The sequence below is a fragment of the Calliphora vicina genome, chromosome 2 (genome assembly GCF_958450345.1).
Source record: "Calliphora vicina chromosome 2, idCalVici1.1, whole genome shotgun sequence".
NCBI lineage: Eukaryota > Metazoa > Arthropoda > Insecta > Diptera > Calliphoridae > Calliphora > Calliphora vicina.
In genome coordinates, this window is record NC_088781.1 from 10828347 (window position 1) to 10853206 (window position 24860).

At 30.1% G+C, this 24860-nt stretch overlaps 1 protein-coding gene across 1 annotated transcript in view; it reads right to left on the bottom strand.

Annotated features, from left to right (window-relative positions):
• The window catches only part of Drgx (Dorsal root ganglia homeobox), a 117196-nt gene that overhangs the window by 17479 nt on the left and 74857 nt on the right, over nucleotides 1-24860 (bottom strand). The window contains exons 5-6 of the mRNA XM_065500815.1: nucleotides 7119-7223; nucleotides 6534-7015 (exon numbers count right to left, since the gene is read on the bottom strand). Of these exons, the coding sequence (XP_065356887.1) occupies nucleotides 6534-7015; nucleotides 7119-7223 (587 nt within the window). The remainder of the gene's footprint in view (nucleotides 1-6533; nucleotides 7016-7118; nucleotides 7224-24860) is intronic.

Sequence of the window (24860 nt, forward strand, 5' to 3'; positions counted from 1 at the left end):
CCACTTGTTGTATAAACCGTTTAAAAAACTAACAAGTAAGAAAATTATATATGTAGGTGCCTATTATGAACTAAATTCGATTTTCGACTGTAGTCGAAATAGCTGATCGAACGAATTGTCATTTGGTATTATGGCGCACATTCGTTGCTTACAACCTTAGACCTCGACAGCGATGCCAACTTATAATACGAATTTTATATTCAATAGTCGATAGCCAACGAATATCGTTTGTCGAATGCAACTCATAATAGTGGCCATAAACTAACAAGAAATATGTAGTTTTGACCTTCTATTTGAACTTGAATCAGTTATGGTCCGAAAATGTACAGAATTTGATAGAGATTGACAATAAAATATTTTCTGATATAGAGGTTATAGAGGGTAGGTAGGGTCAATTATGGACCAATCCTCACAAAAGTTGTTAGAAATATTTAGATTCATATAAAACTTGTTTGTGTCCAATTTCATCATGATATTAATTGCTATAAGTCAATTATAAATGTTAAAGTCATTTTCTGAGGGGGACCTTGTATGCAGACTGGGGAAAATGTTGTCCGATTTTCGCCATAATTTACAGTATAATTTCAGAGTACTTAGAACTAATTTGTGCAAAATTGTATCATGATTGCCGTATTCCGGGGGAACATTTTTATGGGGGCTAGATGAAATCATGGACTAATTTCAATACCAAACAAACCTTATGAACAGCTACCTCCTTTCGTTTAGCCCCTATCGTGTTTTCAACAGACAGACAAAAGGACAGACATCGCTAGATCTGACCCAATTATTATTGAGTGTACGACTTAAAAATGAGGGATTTACAACAGATGGCGTATTTTTTGAACGCGGTTTTTGTTTTTAATAACTTATATGTTGTTTTGAAAGGAAAATATCTCACATTTATTCTCACTTTGTTATTGAACATTATAGTGTAAACAAAAAAGTTTATTTTAGCTTCAAAAATGTCGAATTTTGTGCCAAAAAAGCATCAATGCTGGATGTTTTGCTTTAATTCTTTAATTTGAAAAAGTGCCGCTCCCCAAAGCTTATGGTGAATGTATTGCATTGGGTTCAATGTACGAGAGATCATTTGTTCGGTTCAGAAATGGTGATTTTGACGCGGAAGACTAAGATCGCCCTGACCAGCCAACAAAGTTTGAAGACCAAGAATTGGAGGCATTACTCCGTGATTATTGTTGTCAAACTCATCAAGAGCTTGCAAAATCATTGGGAGCTACTCAAGCTGCAATTTCAAAACGTTTGAGAGCAGCAGAATTCATCCAAATGCTGAGAAATTGGATACCATACAAATTGAAGCCGATCGAGCTTGAACGACGATATTGTATGTCCGAAATGCTGCTTAAACGTTATAAAAGCCCAACCAAACAGTAGAATCGAGTTCAGAGTCAAATATCCATGGCGCTATGGTAATGCTCTGTATTTGGTGTGACCAAAAGGGTTCTGTCTATTATGAGCTGCTGAAATCTGGCTAGACCATCAATGGGAACCTGTACACCGAACTCAACTGATTCGTTTGAAGCGAGCAGCTCGTAAAGGCAAATGCACTGATTCTTTTGTAAGCAGAGCCAAAGCTAATGCTGGGTTGAAGTCGTATAATGTTCCAAATCGCAATGCGTTAAAGAACTTAGATGCAAAAAAACGAGCGAAAAAATTGGTCAAGAATTTTATGTGGCTGATGGACTAGGTAATGTTCAAGAACAATACCGCACAAAAAAGCAAACAAAATTCCGCAATAAGTTTATTGTGTGGCAAACCATTTGCAGTTGTGGCAAAAGAAGACAATCATTTGTGACATCAGGCAAGATAAACACAGAAACATATATTACGGAGTGTGTACAAAAGCGGCTTTTACCTTTCTTAAAACAGCACAGAGTGCTTTCATATTTCTACACCGATTTGGCATCATGCAACTATGAAAATAGGCCATTGAGTGGTATTCAAACAATAATGTAAATTTTGTACCACAGAACTTTGGCCTGTGGAAAGGTATTGGGCTCTTGTAAAAGAAAAGAATTAAAGAACTCAGGAAAGGTATCTCAGGACATGTCCGATTTTAAGCCTAAGTGGATCACTTCGTTCAAAATGGTAATGGAAGCAACTATAAAATCTTTAATGGGTGGATTTCCTGAAAAAGTGGATAAATTTATAAATATAGATTTTAATGTTTAAAGAATGAAATTTAAGTATTTTTGAGAATTTTTATATTGAACGGTTTAAGTTTTATTTAACTTAATAAAATCATGTATGTATACGTTTTTTCTGGCTCACTCTTTAGTAACAGATTTTTATGAAATATTCTTCTACATAAATTTTCCAATTTATTGTACCAGTTTGATTTTCAAGCCCAATAAGAAATTACAACTAAGTTTTTTCTATAAAAAACAACAAACAAACAAAATATACATACATATTTGTAACTAATTTGAATAATTTTGTTTATTGAACCAGAACACCCCCTCTCCCCTTATTACAGTCCTACAGTTTAATGTTGACATATTTGTAAATGAATTTGGCAAAAAATAATCCGAAGAATAATAAACAGCCAGACAGAAATCAAAGTCTAAATAAGGGATCATCATCATCATCAGACTCGTGTAATATTGAGTGTTTTGTGGTTTGTTTATGCGTAATTATTTATACATAACTAAATTCAGACATTCATATATTCATCATTTATATGAACTCCTATACAACATTGTCATGTTGTTTATTTTCGCAATTTTTTTATTTTGCTTAATAATTGTGTGTTGAATTGTTAGCACAATGGCCACATTTTTTATATTTTCCTGTTTGGTTTTTTTTTTAGCTAGTTTTAGCAGTCACAGACATTTGTATGCCTTTTGGCACTTTGCAAAGTCCTTTTGTATTTAAAGCGTATGTATAGGTTTTTTTGATTCATTGTTCACGACCCCCTGATGTGTTTGTATGCGTATCGTTTTTTAGTTGGGGGTTTTTTTCAATAGCACAAACGGGGCAGTTCTCCCACTGTGCTGCAAAAGGCGTTAAGTTGGCAATAATTTTGTTTTGTTTGCCTCAATTTACTTCAAAACACACAGCATACGCCACACATCGAGATAGAGAGAAAGAAAGAAAGACATCATTAATGGACTGGTAAGGACTTGTTTACATACACTCAATTTAATTCCGAAGTATATAATCGTATTGCTATTGTTATGTTTTGCTATTTACAGTCGTACTAGCTAGCACTTGTATTGATTGTATTTCAAATCAAAATATTATGTATTCAAAAATGTTTTTTATGACAAGATTGATTTATGGATGGAAGTTTGTTGTCAAACTTAACAAGAGCTTGCAAAAACATTGGGAGCTACTCAATCGGCAATTTCAAAACATTTGCAATCAGCAGGATTTATCCAAAAGCAGGGAAATGCCCTTTCGGATACTATTTGTTTTGATCAATGCAGGACGCTCCCTCTGGGATACGCTTCACTTTGTAACAGATTATCCGATATTGGCTTGATTCGATCTTGGCCTCAAAAGATCAGCAGTTTTTTTGACTCGGAATCCAAATGTTGGAGATAGATGGGAAAGGTCATAGCAATCTATATATATAAAAATTAAATGGTCCATGTATGTAATGGCATCACGTGAGAACTGCTGGAGCGATTTGTCTAATTTTTTTTTATTCGATTCGAAATTTTCAGGAGATTGTTTGTAAAGAAAAAAAATTCAAAAATTCCGGGTAAAACTCGGAATTTTTTTGTTGAGTCCAACTTTAGTAAAAAAAGCTCCCTAAAGTATGCAGTACAAATTTAGATATTTTATTTGCTAATAAATAATAAGAGTCAGGTGTATGTGGGTTGGAGAAACTTGAAGAACTAACATTAGTAAATGATACCGGGCGGGTCAACTAGTTGGTTTACGTGGTAGTTCACTACGTGCGAACAATCAAGTAGAGTCGAAGGGACCCCGTTTTGATGTGGGTCAACTAGTACTTTGAATAAATTTATATTGTACAAATAAAAACTTCAATATAAAATCTAAACATTTTAAAAAAACTAACGCATTTTTAAGTCATACACCCAATATTAAATTGATTTAATTTAGAAAATATCATAGTGAATAAGGGGACTAGTTTTGTAATACGATTATTTCAGGGACCGTAAATGACGGTTATCCAGAAAATTTTAAATCAAAAACTCTATGTTGGAGTTAACGGATATACCAATAGTGTTATATACCAATATAATCGTATTGACGTACTCTTTCAGAATTAACTCCACAGTTAATAGTTATTTATCAACGTAAAAATAAAAGTTCGCATGAAACTTTAAAAAAAAGAGTTTTAAATAGCCGTCATAAAAAAACTCATTTGAGGAGTTTTATTTTTCCCGTCAGAAAAAAAACTCATTTGAGGAGATTTATTTTTTCCCTCATAAAATAAAAGTCATTTGAGGAATTTTATTTTTCTTACGCAAAAATAAAACTCTTTTCGTTTATTTTCTACTTTTTTCAGTATCTTTCTTCATTGAGTCTATCTGATATAATGTTTGTAGTAATTTATTTCTTAATGAAAAAACAACAACAATTTGATAATAGGAATCAAACAATAACAAATTAAAAAAAACACTTGATTTTATTTTAATGACAATTCAATTGCAATGCAAGGTGCTGTACAAATTGTAATGACTTGACCAGCGGCAAGCTTTAGGTGTCAATTTACATAAAATGAATTTAATTTTCTGACGGGAAAAATAAAACTCCTCAAATGAGTTTTTTTTATGACGGGAAAAATAAAACTCCTTAAATGAGTTTTTTTTTTGTCTGAGAAGAAAACTAAAACTCCTCAAATGAGTTTTTTTTTTCTGAAGGGAAAAATAAAACTCCACAAATGAGTTTTATTCTCTGACGGGGACAAATAAAACTCCTCAAATGAGTTTTTTTTTTATGACGGGAAAAATAAAACTCCTCAAATGAGTTTTTTTTTTGACGGAAAAAATAAACTCCTCAAATGAGTTTTTTTTTTACGAGAAAAATAAACTCCTCAAATGAGTTTTTTTTTTCTGACGGGAAAAATAAAACTCCTCAAATGAATTTAATTTTAGTGCGGAAAAAAATAAAACTCTTGAAATGAGTTTTTTATGATGGCTATTTAAAACTTTTTTTTAAGAGTTTCATGCGAAATTTTATTTTTACATTGAATAATAACTATTTTAGATGGATTTTTATTTTTAAAGTCACAAAATAACCCTTACAGTCCTGTTTTTAATTTCATATATTTTTTTCTAATTACAGTTCAATTTGTCTCTTTTGGAAATCGGTAAGTGCTTTTATGTTATTTTTAATTAAAATATTTGCAAAAAATTCCCAACCAAACGATTAATCTTTAAAGTATATTAAAATTGCTTTATTTTATTTATTTTTAATTTCGCTAAACTTTTCAAAACACCTCTTTTTGGCTCTTGTCAACACACGACCTGTAATAGGTTTTCAACATTAAAACAAACAAATTGAAAAATATCCTTGTTTTCCTAACTCAACCCCTTCTTTCTTTTGTGTTTTTGTATAAATTTGAAAATGACAACAAATAAATTTTATTATAATGGCCGTTTTAAGGACTCAATAAACAAGTGTGTAAGTGTATAAATACACAATCTCTTATACACTCATATTAAAATTAGCTTGTTTGTCCTCATACTGGTAAAATTATTGTAACATTTTCATCATTATGATGCTGCTAATTGCTGGGGTATCATTAAGCCACTTACCGATTTAAGTACTCGTATGTTGCTACAACCAAACACAAATGTTTGTTACAACAATTAGGGGTGAGTCTAAGTTACAACAGTAACAACAAGAGATTTTTATTAATAGAATTCCTAAAGTATTTATTTAAGAATTTGTCGTTGTCGTTGTCACCCCAGGTTTATGGATGAAAAAAAAGTAGAAATGAGGGTGTAAAACTTAAATTTGACTATAATTGCAAATGTTTTGATGCTACACTTTCGAGCAATTAACCAACAACCTCACAGTTTGATAGAGAAATAAGAAAAAAGTTTTAAATTTTTTTTTATATAAAACGTTTTGTTTTTGTTTATAATTCACAGGGTGTTTTGTTTTGAAATGATTTTTAGTGTGTAGGGGGTTTCAAAATTGTTTGCACACTTCTCTGTTTTGCTTGTTGTATTCTATTTTATTGTTTTGTGTTTGGTCAAAAGGAAATATTTGCCTTAATGTTTTTAAACAATTTAACCACTAAAGTTGAAAAATACAATTTTGCCACTGTTTCGTTTAATGCTAAAGCAAAGTCAGTGTTAATCTTAAACGGATATGGCTGGGATTTCAGCGGAAACATGATGCTTGGCGGAAACATTAAGATCTTTTCTTAGCTGGAGCTGTTTGTTTGTTTCTTTGTTGAGTGTAATGATGCCTAAATTGTTGTACACGTGTCTTACATTAAAATTGATTATCTATTTGTGCCATTACATGTCCTCAACTAGGAGGACTTGGAGAAATTACCTTTTTATATAAATTAAACTAACTTTACTTACGTTTCATTATTATTATTATGGCTGTTGTTGTTATTATTATGATTATGGCCCGCTGCGTTCGAACTGCCAAATGTTCCAAATATATGAGTGCCAAACTGTTGGGCGGTAACCGTATTTAGGCTGGTAGTGGGCGTTGTCGAGGCACTACTTGAACGCGTTGACAATGATATGGGTCCACCCACTTCAATGGGTGAATCGGTGTTGCGTGAGTTGGAAGGGCTGTTGGTAGGATTGCGTGGTGTTCTGGCTCCCGGTGAGGGTGAGCCGGCACTTATTGAGCCCACCGATTGTGAGCCAGAATGACCGCTATTCATTTGATTCGATGACAAGGGTCTTTCATTGTCCGAATCTACTCCTGTGCCGCCATGAGGACTCAAGTGTGATGAACCCGGTCCAGGACTATGAGAACGCTGATGATGATGTGGCTCATCATCATCCATTTCTCCAGTTATATCGGGGGATGATTCGCGGCTATCATGCAGCTGAAAAAAAATATTAAACAAAATTTTTTAATTTTATTTAATTTTGTTTGTCTTCAATCAAAAAAGAAGAACTTAAATTATATTTATCTATCTATCTATTTACCTTGTCCAATGACACGCTACTGCAATCGCCATTTTCACGCTTGCGTTGTTCATCCTTAAGGCGTTCTGCTTTACGCCATTTGGCACGACGATTTTGAAACCAAACCTAAAATTACAACACAAAACAAATAGAAATTTGTTACTTTAACCATAATGCTTCAACAATAGTTTCACAAATAACAAAAAGAAAATATTAAAAAAGTAGATATATGTATGTATGTCTAACAATATGGTTTGTTTTTCAATTGCTTGAAGCAATTGGAAATGTGCAAATAAATTGAAAAAGTTTCTAAACTAAACACAATATTTTTCACGCTTAAACAAGTTTTTCACTTAAACAAAAAATAAACTACTTATAATGGAAATTGAAACTGAAGGTGGAGTTAGATAGTGATACAAATGGTTGTTCAGCAACCAGGAGAGAAGGAATTTATTTTATATCAGAAAGGTGTAAGGAAAAGTTATTGTTATAATAAGGGAATTAGAATTATAATATTATTGTTTTATTGAAAAACAAAGATTGTTTGAAAAAAATGAAATCTTTAACTCAATATTTTTGTAATGCATATGCTAGCATTTTCAACAAATAATAGAAATACTAAACCTCAGGCAAGTTCAATCATTATAAAATTTAAAACTTTCATAGAGTATGAATAAAGTTTTCACTCAATATAGCTATTTGTTCAGCTATATTTGAGTACTTTTACTAAATCTGCCATCCTTTCTTTTTTGATGAGATTAGAATAATTTTTCTAGCAAATCGTTCTTAACCTAAGTATATACTTATTAATTTAACGCTTAAGTTTAATTTTATTGTAACAAGGTTTAATAACAATTATTAAGTTCAACAATTTTCACAGTCGAGGTTAATAACTTCAACACTCTGTAGTTTGCCTAGTAAACTGTTAAAGGTCTTAATACTTACATTATTTGAAAGCTTAGGGTCAACTTTATCAATTTTATACATATATATTTTATTATAATAAGTTTAGTAATTAAGAAGATATTAGGGCAATTGTTTTATTTCAACAGTATTTTTAGTTTGAAAAAAGTACTAAAGTTAAGCGCATGAAAATGATTGCATACTTTAAGGCTTATACAAAATTCTTACCGTTACTTTATTTACACGTGCTCAATTTGATTTAAATAGTAATTTCTAGTAATAAAAGTAACCGAAATTATAGAATTTGTTTCATGAGGGAGGAGAATTCTGTACTGTTTTACTGTTTTCAGTATTTTTATTTCTATGATATATTAAGTACATACTTTTTTCTGAATTATTTATGAACGAAATATTGTAAAATAAAAGTTGGAATAATTAATTTTTAAACTAATATTAACAACAAACAATAGTTTTCATTTATGATTTCTATAAAAATATAAGACATTACGTTGTAAATGGTTTCTCATGGACTTTTAACTATTTAATTATGTATATAATTATCAGGGAAACCGGAAATAGGCTCTAAAAAAGCGTTTTAAGCGCTTTAAATATGCAGTAAAAACTTTAAAATATGCTCTTAAAATTTAAAAAATATGACCTTAAAAAGACAAACTTTTACATAATTTTTAACCAAAAAATATACTTTTATTTAAAAAAATAAACAAAAATAACAAGAACTAAAACTAAAACAAGTATAGCAAAAAATAAATACAACATAAAAACAATAGGAACTTAAGCTATGTAAAGACCTCGAGAGGTATTTTTTGATGATATTTTATATATGTAAATATAAAGTCACTTCTTCAATTAAGGTTATTATTGCAATAAATTACAAAATATTGACTTAAATTTTCAAATAAAAATGGTTGTCTATTGGATCTGAAAACATTTTTATACATAGAAAATGTTCTTTCGACATCAACTGATGTTATAGGAGCAAATTTAAAAGACAACATTTCTTTAACACTTAGAACGGTTAAGTTTGAATTAGAACTAAAATTTGATATTTAGATGGCGCTATTATTAAAATAGTGCTTATTTTATATTAAAAAAAACCCATCTAGTTTTCAATTTTGAATTTTAAACAAAGGAAGTAAAAACAAGTAACACAACAGCGAAAAATAAGTAAGACAAAATTTTTTTTCGATAAAGTCAAAATATGCTATTAAACAGTAAAATATGCCCTAAAAACGCAAAAATATGACATATGCAAAAATATGCATTTAAGGGTAAAATAATGCAAAAATATGCACTAACAAATCGATGCCAAAATTCTTAAATAGTTCTGAAACGTGTAAATATCTCATTAGACTCACCAGAAAAAACATGCATTTGCATATTTTGGTTTCCCTGATAATTATTAACCCTTTCAGACATTTTGTCTAACATATTGGACATTTGGATTTTTCCTTTTAAAGTCATGTAGCGTTGACGCAATTGGATAGATTTTTACAGTTAATAGCGTTATCAAAAAAGTGTTACTAGATTGTATATATGTATATGTGATTTAAACATCTAATTTTTTATTGGTTTTTGTTAAATTAAGTTATTTTCAGAAGTACGTCAGCGTTCTATAAGAATGTGTTAGACATAGTAATATTCGGTGCTTTTTTAAAACTGTGTAAGTATTAATTGAGTATTAGTTTAGATATTTGTGTATTAATTGCAATTAATTACATAAATTTTTTAAATTTTATTTATGAGATACATGTCATTTAAGAAAATTAGCCCAATATATTTGACTTCATCTGGCAGGCACGTGTGACGATTTACCTGTAATTTGACTTCATATTCTTAATTAGCAGCCTCAAATTAGCCTACACTGAAATTTTCAGTTTTTTATCTCAACTAATTCTATTTAATGTCTGAAAGGGTTAAAGGAGTTTCTTACTAGGGTTCTATCATTGAAACAATAAGTCAACCTTTCGACTTTTACAATTTTTTAATGGTTGACTTTTTGAACTTTCGAATTTTAAAATTTTTGAATAGTCGACTTTTTTTTTTAGTAAATAAAAATTACTTTTTGGACTTTCTTACTATTTCTTGAGTCCAATAACTCGAAGAAATTGTTCCAAAATGTTAGTATATTGTTATAAATGTTTATTCCAAAGATTTAACCGATCTTAGAATATTTTTCTTTAACCAATTTAACTAATTTAAGTGGTTCGAATTTTCTCCCGGGTTTCAAATTTTACAATCAGCAGTAACTTTTATTATTTATCTTTACATCCACACGTCCGAAAATGTTTTAAAATAACCCTGGAACCTAGATTTGTATATTTATCGACATTTTGAAGATTTTTAGTATCAAAAATTATTAATTTTACGATTTATTTAACAAAAGTTCTGTATTATTTGATAATTATTTGTTCCTTATTAGGTCTTATATTCTTTTTTTATACCCTTCACCATGATGAATTTCTATATTTTTCATTTGCTACCCCACAAAGTATATATATTCTGGATTGTTATAGATAGCGTAGTCGATATAGTCATGTCCGTCTGACCGTCTATATGTTGAAATCAACTTTCCGTAGACCCCAAATAACTTAAATACATGATTCATACATCAATATATCAGCTATAGACCCGGTTCGGTTGCTACAAATAAGGATAGATAGATATTTTAAAGACCTTTGCAACGACGTATATAATATTAAGTCGGACATACAATGGGTTAAAATCGGGAATATATTTTTTATCCCGAATTTTTTACCAAAAAAAAATTTTTATCATAAATTAAAAAAAAAATGTTTGGCATAAAATTTTTTTCACTAAAAATTAAAAAAAAAAAATAAAATTTTGGAGAAAATTAATAAAAAATTTAAAATTTTTATTTTAAAGTATAATTAAAAAAAATGTTTGGCATACAATTTTTTTCACTAAAAATTAAAAAATTTTGAAATGAAAATTTGAATAATATTTTTGCTAGAATTGCTGTTGTTTATTTTTCAACAATTATTTTAAACTAAAAATAAAATATCTAAATTTGTACTGCATACTTTAGGGGCTTTTTTATTACAGTTGACTGGACTCAAAAAAACCGGTTTTTGCCGTAATATTTTAATTTTTTTTTCTTTACAAACCATTTCGAATCGAATAAAAAAAATCAGCCAAATCGCTCCAGCCGTTCTCACGTGATGACATTACATACATGGACCATTTCATTTTTATATATTATTTTAAATAATTTTTAGATTAAGATATGAGCAATCAGCCGCGACTACCTCGATTTCTTTTAATATATCCTGGATACTAAGTTCACTAAAAAACAAAAACTTATTTCAAATGTTCACAGAGAAAACAGATTCGTAGTAACAACCGAATTTGTTGCCAATCGAATGATTCGGTTACACACATTGAATTTTTCGGTTCTAGCAACAGAAATTCAGTTGATAAAGAAGAATTTCGGTTAAAGCAACCAAACTTTTGGTACCCCTTCTAAAATTCTATAGCCAAAACTGTAAAATTCGGTCACTAAGTTAGAATCATTCGATTGGCAACAAATTCGGTTGCTATCACGAATCTGTTTTCTCTGTGTAATTCTTATTTTCAGCATTTGAAAATTTTTAAAATGTGAAAAGTTATTATTTGTTGTCTTTCTATTTTATAGTGCAATAATTTCTCTGTAATCTCTACATTAAGTTCCATTTAACAAACTGCCCCATTCTGTGTTACATAAATTTAATACTAATCCCAATTATCCTCTATATTTCTGCATAAAAGTTCAACAAAGAAAAACAAATTATGTTCATCAAACTTAAACAAAATTGTATCAACATTCCGCAAATTAATAAGAATAATAATAAAAAAAATGCTATCAAATCTAAAGCTCAGGCAAGAGAGAAAAGAATATGAAAATGTAATTTATAAGATTATTTCATTTCATTTTATAAGTAACAACTAACTAAATTGAAATCGATGATTCCCAAAGGCTAACAACAGGAAAAGCATAAAAATAAAAAGAAAAGGAGCAAAAAAAAAAGAAAAAGCAATGGAGCCTTTAAGCAAAAACCCCAACAAAACAATATAAAAATGGGGAAACATGCGCGCGGCAAAGGGCAAACAACCCCCAAAAAAAAAATTGAACTGGAAAAAAGGAACAAAAAAAGTGAGGGCGTTACAAATAAGGAAGAATATGGGAAAAAAATATATATGAAATAAAATAACGGTAAAAAACAATAATGGTTAAATTGGTGGGTGGTTGAAGGAGGTACACAGATACACACACACACCTAAACTTAAAAGAGTAAGTGGAAAAATATGAATATAATAACAAAATAATAATAAAAGGATATTGTGCGAGTCAGTAGTCAGGGAGAGAGCTAACATACACATACACAATGAGAACTGATATACGTATATATATATTAAAAGGAGTTAAGTAAAAATCTATGCATTAGGGTGGCCCTTACTGTTATGATTTTCAATGCTCCCAAGATCTAAAATTATAATTTTTCATCTAAAAACGAAATGCTGACAATTTTTATGATGAAAAAAAATCAAATTAAATATAGTTTATGTAAAGATGTTTTAAGATGAAATATAAAAAAAAATTCTGGCATCGCTAAACCATTATAATTTGATATAATTATCATACAATTCCAAGCATATCTCATAACAAAAACGAAATTTTCAAAAATTAAAAAAAAAATTTCGAATCTAATAAATGGTAAATTCAAAATACAAAATTGGCGGATTTCATGTTACAAATTTATTTAGTTTTTGGTTACAAATTTGTTAAAATTATTTCCTACAAAATTTCGTTGTCTATTTTGGAGTATGACTTAAAAATGCGAGATTTACAATAGATGATCTTTTGAACGAGGTTTTTGTTTTTAATAACTTATATGTTATTTTGAGGGGTAAATATTTGTCATTTATTCTCATTTAGTTATTGAACATTGTAGTGTAAACAACAAAGTTTTTATTACTTTGAATATGTCCAATTTTGTGCCAACAAAGCGTCATATGCGGGATGTTTTGCTTTACTTCTTTAATTTGAAAAATAGTGCTGCTAAAGCACACCTATTGCTCACCGAAGTTTATGGTGAATGGTGCGAGAAGATACGGAAGACAAAGATCGCCCTGGCCAGCCAAAAAAGTTTGAAGACCAAGAAAAAATTGCAGGCATTACTATATGAAGATTGTTGTCAAAATATACAAGAGCTTGCAAAATCATTGGGAGCTACTCAAACAGCAATTTCAAAACGTTTGCCAACAGCAGGATTCATTCAAAAGCAGGGAAATTGGGTACCATACAAATTGAGGCTGAGTCAACTTGAAGGCAATTTTGTATATCAATGCTGCTTAAACACTATAAAAGAAAATAATTTTTGCACCGAATCTTTACTTGCGATGAAAAATGGATCCATTACGATAACCCGAAACGTAAGACATCGTGTGTAGCCCGATCAACCAGCAGAATCGACACCAAAGCCAAATATCCAAGGCGCTGCTGAAATCTGGCCAGACCATCACAGGAAACCTGTACCGAACTTAACATATTCGCTTGAAGCGAACATTGGCCCTTAAAACATCCAGAAAATGCGGGGCAGACATGAAAACGTAATATTACATCATGACAACGCTCGGCCACATGTTGCAATACCCGTTAAATAGTATTTAGAATGATGTGGTTGGGAAGTTTCGCCTCACCCGATTTATATTCCAGACCGTGCCCCATCCTACTACTATTTGTTTCGATCGATGCAAAACGATTTCTCTAGGATAGGCTTCACTTTGGAACAGAGTATCCGATATTGGCTTGATTCGTTCATAGACTAAAAAGATAATCCGTACTTTTGGCTCAGAATCCATATGTTGCCAAAAAGATGGGAAAAGGTCATAGCTAACAATGGCCAATACTTTGAATAAATTTACATTGTACAAATGTTTCAAAATAATAGCTAAAATTTTTAAAAATTACCGCATTTTTAAGTCATACACCCAATAGTTATTTTCGTATTTATATTAAAGTTTCTAGAAATGAGCTATTTTTAGTAAATTTTCTACAAATTTGCTATTTATATTAAAGTTTCTAGGATTTTTCTATTTCTAGTAAAATTTCTAATAATTTGGTATTTATAGTGATGGATTCATTTCAAAAAAATGGAAAATTACACTCTGATTTTTGTACACTTTTACACAACAAACACAAGAAAAAAAAATTTGAAAATTTTTTTATTTTATTTGTGGAATTTTGTTGTGTAAAAGTGTAAAAAAATCAGAGTGTAATTTACCATTTTTTTGAAATAAATAACCTCAGTACATTGTCTAAAATTTTTCTATTTATGGTAAAGTTTCTAGAAATTTTCTAGAATTTAGCTATTTATAGTAAGGTTTCTTACAATTTGCTATTTATAGTAAATTTTCTAAAAATTTCTTATTTATACTAAATTTGCTATTTTTAGTAAAGTTTCTACAAATTTCCTATTTATACTAAATTTGCTATTAATAGTAAATTTGCTATTTTAAGTAAATTTTCTAGAATTTTGCTATTTATAATAAATTTGCTATTAATAGTAAATTTGCTATTTATAGTAAATTTTCTAGAACTTTGCTATTTATAGTAAAGTTTCTACAAATTTTCTTATTTATACTAAATTTGCTATTAACAGTAAATTTTCTAGAATTTTGCTATTTTTAGTAAAGTTTCTACAAATTTTCTTATTTGTATAAAATTTGCTATTTATAGTAAAGTTTCTAGAAATTGGCTATTTATAGTAAATTTGCTATTTATAGTAAATTTTCTAGAATTTTGTTATTTTTAGTAAATTTTCTAGAAATTAGCTATTTATAGTAAATTTTCCACAAATTTTCTTATTTGTACTAAGTTTGCTATTAACAGTAAAGTTTCTAGAAATTGGCTATTTATACTAAATTTGCTATTAATAGTAAATTTGCTATTTATAGTAAATTTTCTAGAATTGAGCTATTTTCAGCAAATTTTCTAAAAATTTGCTATTTATTAAAGTTTCTACAAATTTTCTTATTTATACTAAATTTGCTATTAATAGTAAATTTTCTAGAATTTTGCTATTTTTAGTATATTTTCTATAAACTTGCTATTTATAGTAAAGTTTCTATAAATTTTCTTATTTTTACTAAATTTGCTATTTATGGTAAAGTTTCTAGAATTTTGCTATTTATAGTAAATTTTCTACAAATTTGCTATTAATAGTAAAGTTTCTAAATTTTTTTGGGTTTTTAGTAGTTTCTAGAAATTTGTTACTTTTAATCAAATTTCTAGAAATTCTGACACCACGCTAACCCATGAGCATTTGTGTTAGTAATGCCTAGTGTTTAATAGAATCAAAAACAATTTTTTAATTTTCTGCAATTTATTTGAATATGACATAAAACCATTTTAGAACTTGAGAACTGGGACAATCGAAAAAGTGCACACTAAGGGCCAACCTAATATACATATATACATTACAGGAGTAGAGTAAATATGTATGAATTTATGAATGCAAGAGTGTGTGTATATAAGGTCTCAAGTTGATTGCATTATTTTATAAAACAAAAGCATTATGAAGACCTTTTAGATAGATTTTTATTGTTACATTCATTTACATTCCACTAACAAATATGTACAATATTACAATATACATATACGAACGAGTACACTTACATACTTAATGCTAACAATTCAATTTATTGTTACATAAACACATTTTATATGTATTTAATGTACAAGAGTATGTAAATGTACGTATATAGAAATGTTGATGATGATGATGATTACATTTACAATATTTACATACATATCAAGATTGTGTATGTATACGAATAGTAAAAGAAAAAGATTCTACACTCTAAGGATCAAAAGCTAGTAGTAGTAAGATGATGATAATAAAAATAATACAAAACGAAATGAAATAAAGAAAGAAAGAAAATTTGAATTTTGATTAGAAAAATATTCCCTGTTTATGCCCCAAAACAACAGAGAGACAGGCTTAGTAGACAAGTTAGTAAAGTAAAATTATGGTAGCATTTGTTTTATAAGTTTTATTTATTTTCCACACAATAACATGTCTACAGGAAACGGAAACAGCACACACACACAAAAACAATATCGACAAGAAAAACAGGATGTTCCCTTGCATATATGTATCTATTTACTTACTATATTTGATTGTCTGTATGTGTCCTTGTATAGCAGTTGTATTTGGGGAAAAACGAAGAAATGATAATTTATCTTATTGTCATGCATAAAACAAACACAAATCGTAAAGCTAATTGTCTCATTAGTTGAGGAAAAACTAACACATGCATTAAGGAGTTTGTTTGCAAATTGCCCTTAATCTAACAAAATAAAGTTTATTTAGAAAAAGAAACAAAATTTAATTTCCCTTCTCTCTTGTTAGTTGTTAGTAACAAAAGGGAAGTATCTCAAGTGGAAATGTTAAATGAAATGAAATATCATAATCTTTATCTAAAGATATTCCAAAGGGGAACAAAATAATTGTGATCCTATTATAAGTAGAAATGCATACAAATTGCCAATCTCAGCCTTTTATAGATCTGTTTGAATGATTTTTAGGGATATAATTCAGAGGTGTCCGCCAAATTTGTCTCACTCTTATATTAGAGTCTTTTGATTTTAGGTTATATTATTTCTCTGTCAGTTAATAAGCAATTGCAGAACATTTGAATAAAATTGGATAAAACTTTTACTTATTTTTATTAGATTTTGGAGATTTATTAAATTTTAAATTAAATTTTTATTTATATTACTATTTGATATTTATGTATCATAGAACCATATTCCGGGTAGCAATTTGTAGGGATGCTAGGAAAAATCATTAACCGATTCTTACCATTTTCAACAGAAATTTTTCTGTATCCAAAATTTCAAATTAAAACTTCAACCGTCTGCATTGCCAAAAAAAAATTGGGAAATATTATCTTTTTTTGCAGGATGTCTCATATTTTTGTCCATAACTCTTGTTCTATTTGACCGAGTTTGCCCATGTACAATACCAAACATTTCTGATCAACAAAGAATATTTGTAGAAAATTTCGTACCTTCAACAGACAGACGGACAGAAGGACATAGCAAGATCGTCTTAAAATTTCATAAAGACCCAGAGTGGATCTGCGATGAATATTTCGATCTGTTACAAACGGAATGACAAAATCAATATTCCCCCCATCTTTTTAACAGTTGTATGTAGCTATTATGGGATACTGGATACTGATTTGAAATTGGCGGATCTCGAGGAAATTTGGTTTTTTGAAAGGCGCTTTCGATGCCATATCCAAGAACGAATCAAGCCAATATCGGATACTCTGTTCCAAAGTGAAGCGTATCCCAGAGAAAGCGTTCTGCAGCGATCGAAACAAATAGTAGTCGGATCAAGGTCTAGACTATAAAAAGGGCGAGGACAAACTTCCCAACCACTTCATTCTAAATTAATTTTAAATGGTATTGCAATATGTGGCCAATCGTTGTTGGCAGGGCTTCACAAACGATATTTTAAGCTTCGGGATATCATAATGGATCCATTTTCATCGCAGGTAATGATTTTCGTTTGTAGCGTTCAAACATCATTTCGGATATGGTCTCTCGGCTTCAATTCGTATGTTACTATATTTCCCTGCTTTTGGATGAATCCTGTTGCTCGCAAACATTTGAAATTACTGCTTGAGTAGCTCCCAATGATTTTGCAAGATTTTTGATTTTTACAAAAATCTTCATGGAGTAATGCTTCCAATTCTTGGTCTTCAAACTTTTTTGGCTGGCCTGACGATATTTCTCTTCCGTGTCAAAATCTCCACTTCTGAACCGCACAAACCATCTCTCGCACGTTGAAGCCTATGGGAAACATTCACCAAAAGCGTTGGTGGGCAATCTGTGTGGTTCTGCGGCATTTTTTTTTTTCAAATTAAAGAAGTACAGCAAAACTTCCCGCACATGACGCACAGAGGGATAGCTTCATACATTTTTTGGCAAAAATTATAAGGAGTGCTCGTAGAGCGCTGAAATTTGGCACCGAGAATTATATGGACCAAACTAAGAAAAATATAAAATTTTATCAAAATCGACCACGCCCAACGCCCACTACCCATACAGTCCAAATCGATTTTTTCGCATAAAATTTTTCGTATCCAAGTAAAAGTCTAGAAATTTGGTACATATATTTTCTGAAACAAAAGAAGAACGTATGCCGAGTTTCAATAAAATCGGCCATGCCCACGAAATGACAATTCTTACCTCTCGAAAAAAAATCTAAGTAAATCTTTTTAGGGTAAAATTTTCATATTGAAATTAACAAAATTGGTTTTATATTGAAAAGTTTTTGAAGAACTTTTTTTTAAATTTTCATATCCGAACACAGAAGTCTAGAGATTGAAAGAACATTGGATAGGAAAAAGGTTTTTCGTTTCCGTTTCAGTCCAGATCGAGCAGTACTTTAGAACATCTAAATGTAAATTAAATCTAGTAGGGATTAATATTAAAACTTGTTATTTAAAATAGATCCATGTTTAACGTTTAACCCCTTTAAAAACAAAAACATATTTTTGTTTTTAAAATGTTCTTTCAATGTTATAGTAGAGATATTTCCTGGAATATAAAAGAAAATTAGCCTTCAAACAAGTTTTCCTATGAGCCTGTCCGATCATGCCATATGGAAACAACAATTGCAACAAACACCTCAAGCTAACAAAAAATATCATTTCAATATTTATTTAAGTATGAAACCAACTGAAACAAACAAACAACTATCAATTGTCTACATGATAAAGCATTATTAGCAAACATCCTTTAAAATCACAACAACATCATCCTTCACAACAAGGACTATAAGTTGTTACAATTACCAACAGTATGTGTTCAAAATAATTACAACAAGTGAATAGAAAACATCATCATTATTTCACTTAAACAAACAAAAAAACACACATTTGAGGTTGGTTTTACACACAAACAAATGGTAATTGTTAAAATTGTGTACAAAACGCTTACAAAAATAAACAACAACACTTCGTTTACACAACAATAATAACAACAACAATGAGGTCCTGTGGCAGCAAATGCAGTTCAAGTGTAATGAACTAAAGAATGTAAGAGCGAGCAGAACTGAACAACACAGAACACAAGAGAACAGATGTGTTAATTTTAAGCGTATTTTCAGCCAACAAACTCTTTATGCTCCCTACCCCTTCCATTTTTCCAATCCGAGTGAATGTGTGTTTATGTGTGAGGCTAACCACAAGCACTTTTTGATGTTTGCTACCAACAACCAGCCAGGAACACCCTTTTATTTCCATTAAATGAACATTTTAGCAAAAAAAAAATAAAAATAAGAAACTTCATTCAACATCATCATTGTGGCAGCATCGACATCAGAGAGTGGCATTAAAGGATTATTTCACCAAATGCAATTATCCACAATTTCAACCCATTGTGCTAAGGCGCACTGAAATTTGTGAAACGAAAAACCAACTGCTACCACCCCTTTTTTTTCTTGTTGGCCGCGGGCTTAAATATTGGTTTCATGAATATTAAATTCCAAATACTCAGCAACTATTTTAACAACTTAATGCACAATAATAAATAGATATAGCTGGCTGACTGGCAATTGTTTAGAAGGGCTGCCTTCTCCTTGTTTTTTTTTCTAACTTATGGAATGCCTTAAGGTTTCTTTTTTTTCTGGTTGGCAATAGATCAAATTATTTACGATTTGAACAGCAGCAGCAGCAGCCACCACAATTGTGTAAAAGGGATACATAGAGTCAGTCATGGCCTATTAGACCGATTTTATTTGACAAATTGTTTAATCATGCGTCTGTTTAATAGAAAAATTATAAAGTATTACTGAATTTTATTATACTATGTCAGGAGGAAAGCAGCAGCTTATTACATTTGATAAAGTGGGTGGTGGCAAGTAGTTGAAGAATTTTTTTTTTTTGATGGGAAAATTACACCTTATTTTATGGAAATGTTTATATGTAAAAGTAAAAATGTGCAATTAAATATTTAAGATTCAAACAGATGCCCAACTTTGAGTATAGTTATTGAATTAACTAACTAGCTATTTTTATAGCAGTATGTATAACGAATCAATTACATATAGTTTATTTTTAATATGTTTTAATTATCTAAAATAAAGTTCCACTATTCAGGATTTAGGGTTTTTGGCCAAAAGCACACTTAAGATATAGGAATAGTGTTTCAATATATTTCCTATGAATGAATCTGATTGTTAAAGCTGCGTGAATAAGGTCAGAAAATAGATATATCAGCAGCTATGAGGTGGGTAGGAGACACCCGAAGGCCCTTTGGAGGTTTTACTATACTGTCCTTGTACTATCACCCTGACTTGGAATTTCTCGCTCCCCCAGACAATGACCCCGAAAAGGTTCCACAGTGAAATCTACGTCTAAAAATGCGCCTTATGCGATTATTAATTAAAATCAATTAACAATTTTAAATTCGGACAATTTTAAAAAATTTAATTCAAATTCTTTATTAAGTAATACCTTCAAATCGTATTTTTCCGTATTTATTACAGACTAGTTGACCGCCCCGGCTTCGCCCGGTAGCATTTACTGGTGTTAGTTCGTCAAGTTTCTCCAACTCTGCCTGTTCTTATTTACTTGCAAATAAAATATCTAAATTTGTACTGCATACTTTAGGGGCTTTTTTATTACAGTTGACTGGACTCAAAAAAGCCGGTTTTAGCCGTAATTTTTTAATTTTTTTTCTTTACAAACCATCTCCTGAAAATTTCGAAACGAATAAAAAAAATCAGCCAAATCGCTCCAGCCGTTCTCACGTGATGACATTACATACATGGATCATTTCATTTTTATATATATAGATTACACAGATATGAATCAGCTGGTTCCTGGTTAAGACTCGTTGCCTACTGAAAAATTTATTTTTTCTCTCACTCTGCAAACCGCAACCATTGAAAAGTGGTTGTAGAACGATAAAATAACCATACGTTTCGATATTACTTTTTTGAGAACTCTTCATATTCTATTATTGCACGAAATACTTGTAATTCAACATATTGAATCCGACTTTTCATTATTTATCATATATTGAAAATTTGTCTTTATTTCCATGTTCAGCGAACAAGAATCTAACAGTTTCGTTTATATAAAGTAGCATCAAATAATAAATGAAAATCGATGATGCCATATTCAAGCCGCCATTTTGAATTTGTAAAATTTTGATTCGGAATCATAATCAGGACACAATAAACCAACTGTTTTTAATATTTTTATTATTGGGTGTATAACTTAAAAATACGGAATTCACAACAGATGGTGTATCTTTTGAACTCAGTTTTTGTCTTTAATAACTTATATGTCATTTTGAAGGGTACATATCTGTCATTTATTCTCACTTAGTTATTGAACATTATAGTGTAAACAACAAAGTTTTTTTTGTTTCGAAAATGTCGAATTTTGTGCCAACAAAGTGTCATTTGCGGAAAGTTTAGCTTTACTTCTTTAATTTTAAACACACCGATTGCCCACGAAAGCTTATGGTGAATGTGCTCAATCGGTTTCAAAGTAAGTATATGGTTTCTGCTGTTAAATGTCCAACGAAAAAAAGTTTGATGACCAAGAATTGGAGGCATTACTACTTGAATATTGACGTCAAACTCAAAAAGAGCTTGCAAAATCATTGGAAGCACCTCAAGCAGAAATTTCAAAAAGTCTTGCGAGCAACATGATTTATCCAAATGTAGGGGTACCATACGAATTGAAGCAGAGAGACCTTGAAAGACGATTTCAACGTTAAAAAAAAATATTTTTGCTCCTAGTCATTATATGCCATGAAAAATACGATTACGATAACCCGAAGCGTAAGACATCGTATGTGAAGCCCGGTCAACCAGCCGAATCGACAAAAAAGCCAAATATCCATGACATTAAGGTAATGCTCTGTATTTAGTGCTGCTGAAATTTGGCCAGACCATCACAGGGAATCTGCACCGAACAGATTCGTTTGAAGCAAGCATTGTCCGAAAACGCCCAGAATATGAGATCAGAAATGAAAAAGTAATATTCCATCATAAAAACGCTCGGCCACATGTTGCAATACCTGTTAAAAACTATTTAGAATGAAGAATTTGGGAAGTTTTGTCTCACCATCTTTATAGTCCCGAACTTGTCCCATCAGACTACTATTTGTTTTGATCGATGCCGAATGCTCTCTCTGGGATACGCTTCACTTTGGAACAGAATATCCGATATTGACTTGCTTCGTTCTTGGCCTCAAAAGAAGTGCAATTCTTTTGGCGCGGAATCCATTCAGATACATATCAGCTAAATTTAATTTCGATAAGTGAAATAATTTAAAATATGTATTAAAAAAGCACCATTAGGAGAAAAATACCACTTTCCCTTTTCCTACTTGAACACCGTTTGATATTTAAAAATATTTAATTTTGCCAAAATTGTTTATGCTACAGACATGTCTCAAACGATTAAAATCTGTGTTAATATGCCCAAGAAAAAATATGTTTTAAAAAAAGTACCAAATTGTTTAGCCGGATTTGGCCCAATATAAATTTTTGTATGAATCCAGGAACTAATGTTAAAAATTTATCAAAATTGGCATAATTATTTAAAATAAAATGTATTTCCCGATTTTATTGCCTTTTTGGTACCTTTTTTATCCAAATTGCGGTGGTAAAATTTTATTCAAATAAATTTCTGTATCGTTGTGGGAGCTCATAATAAAATATTCGTATGTCTATGTCAAATTATAGAAAAACTTATTTTATGAAAAATTACCAAAAATAAACAAAATTTTTATCCCTTAAGGGTTCGAATTTCCAAAAAGTACCAATATACAATACAATTTAAAATTTTGTTTCTATGTTTATTGGTTAAGAGATACACCGTTTTCTCCCCTAAAAGGTTTGAGTTTCGAAAAAGTACGAAACACCTGTCAGCTTATTTTTTAAATGGAGTAACAGGCAATTTTAAGTTTGTTTGTTTTGAATCTTTATTAGTTTTGAAGATATAAGGCTACCGAATTTACCCTTTTTCGAATTTCCTTTTTTCGAATTTCCAAAAATTCCTTCTTAGTGAGTCGTTTTGGGGAGGGAGGAATCCACAGTTAAAATTTCATGATTCTAGCTTCAGTCGTATGGGCTTTGCGATGATGAATCAGTTAGTCATTCAGTCAGTCAGTAACGTTACTCTTTTATATATTTGGGATTTCACGTCAAGTGAACCAAAAAAAAATCAAAAATTGCATGTTTTGAGTTACAAAACATTTATTTTGAAAGATATCCCACTCGCATCCCACTAAGCCACCAAATAGGTCTCAAAGGAAAATATCCATGCTTTCTTTTAAGAAAAAAAGGGCGCATTTTAAAAAAAAAAGTTAAAAAAGTTTTTGATTTCGGAAAAAAAATATTAAAAATTTTTTATTTTTTTTAAATATTTTTTTCGAAAATTGAAGAAATAGCTATCTAAACTATTTGGAACACATTTTGCTAAAAACAATAGGTAAAAGTTACATGGATGAGAAAAATCACATGTTTGGCCAAAATGTCAAATTTTGACCCCCTCTAACTCAGAGAGTTCTGAACCGATCTTGTTGAAAAATTGTGTATAACCTTGGTGTAAATTTCATCCCGATCGGAAGACATCGATTTTAGTTGGTTCATTTGACGTGAAATCCCCCATATATAGATAAAGGCATTAAGATATAACGTATCACCAATCCCACGAAATGATGTTTAGAACTTTTAAATTTGTGTTCCGATCTGATGGAAAACAATAGCCGAATATAAGGCAAGGTAAAGCATGACGTTTCTGACAGCAAAGGTTGACTGGCAGCTACTTTTCTCCTCTTTCCCAAAATGGAATTAAAGTTTCCCAAATATTTGTTTTCTTGAAAAATAAAATTTTTCAGTGAAGAATTTGTTATTTTTTTTTTAGTAATTTTAGATTCATTGGATCATAAGCAAATGAATGGAGATTATATGTAAAATTAGTAGTGATAACTTATAAATGCGAAACATTTTACCAAACAGCAGATTATAGACATCCAATTAATAATTTATGTAAGTACAATATATGTAGATCTTTCATTATATTTTTAAAACCGATATTTTCTGTCTCCAAAAAACAAAAAGTCTGTTCCCAAAAACCGCTCAAAATCCACAACTTTGTAAACAAAGTAGTAAGCCTAGAAGTATGCAACAATATTTTCCTACGCATTTCTCAGTAACAGATTTCACAATTAAATGAATTTAACTTTCATAAGGTCCCTTTAAAGGGAAAATAAATAATTTTTTTTTCCAATGTTTTTTTCTTGAAATTAAATAAAAGTCATAAAATATCGATTTAAAAAAATTCAATTTTATTTTAAATTTGGGTTATATTTGTCTCGAAGACCTTATGAAGGTTAAAGCTAATCAAGTTTTCTCACCAAAAATAATTTATTTCAAATGAATCTCACCCAATTTGAAAAAAACAGTAGTGTATAGTTGATTTGGGTATCAAATTTACTTACTACTTTCTGTAAGCGTGTGAACTTTTATTTAATTTCTTTCAAATTTTACATTCCCTGTGTAAACTGTATGTCAAATGCTAGTCCATATCCAGACACTTTACTACTCTTACATTTAACCTGTACATGACACTGCTACAAGAATTTCATTGTTTTTAAATCCTTGGAGATTTTTCAAAATACTACAATACAAAAACCAAATTTCTTGAGATGCGAGTATTATTTTCAAAATGGAAAATAAAGTGAACCTGATGTTTAAGTTAAAAATAAGCAAGAAAAAGTAATTTTAATGTAATTGTTAA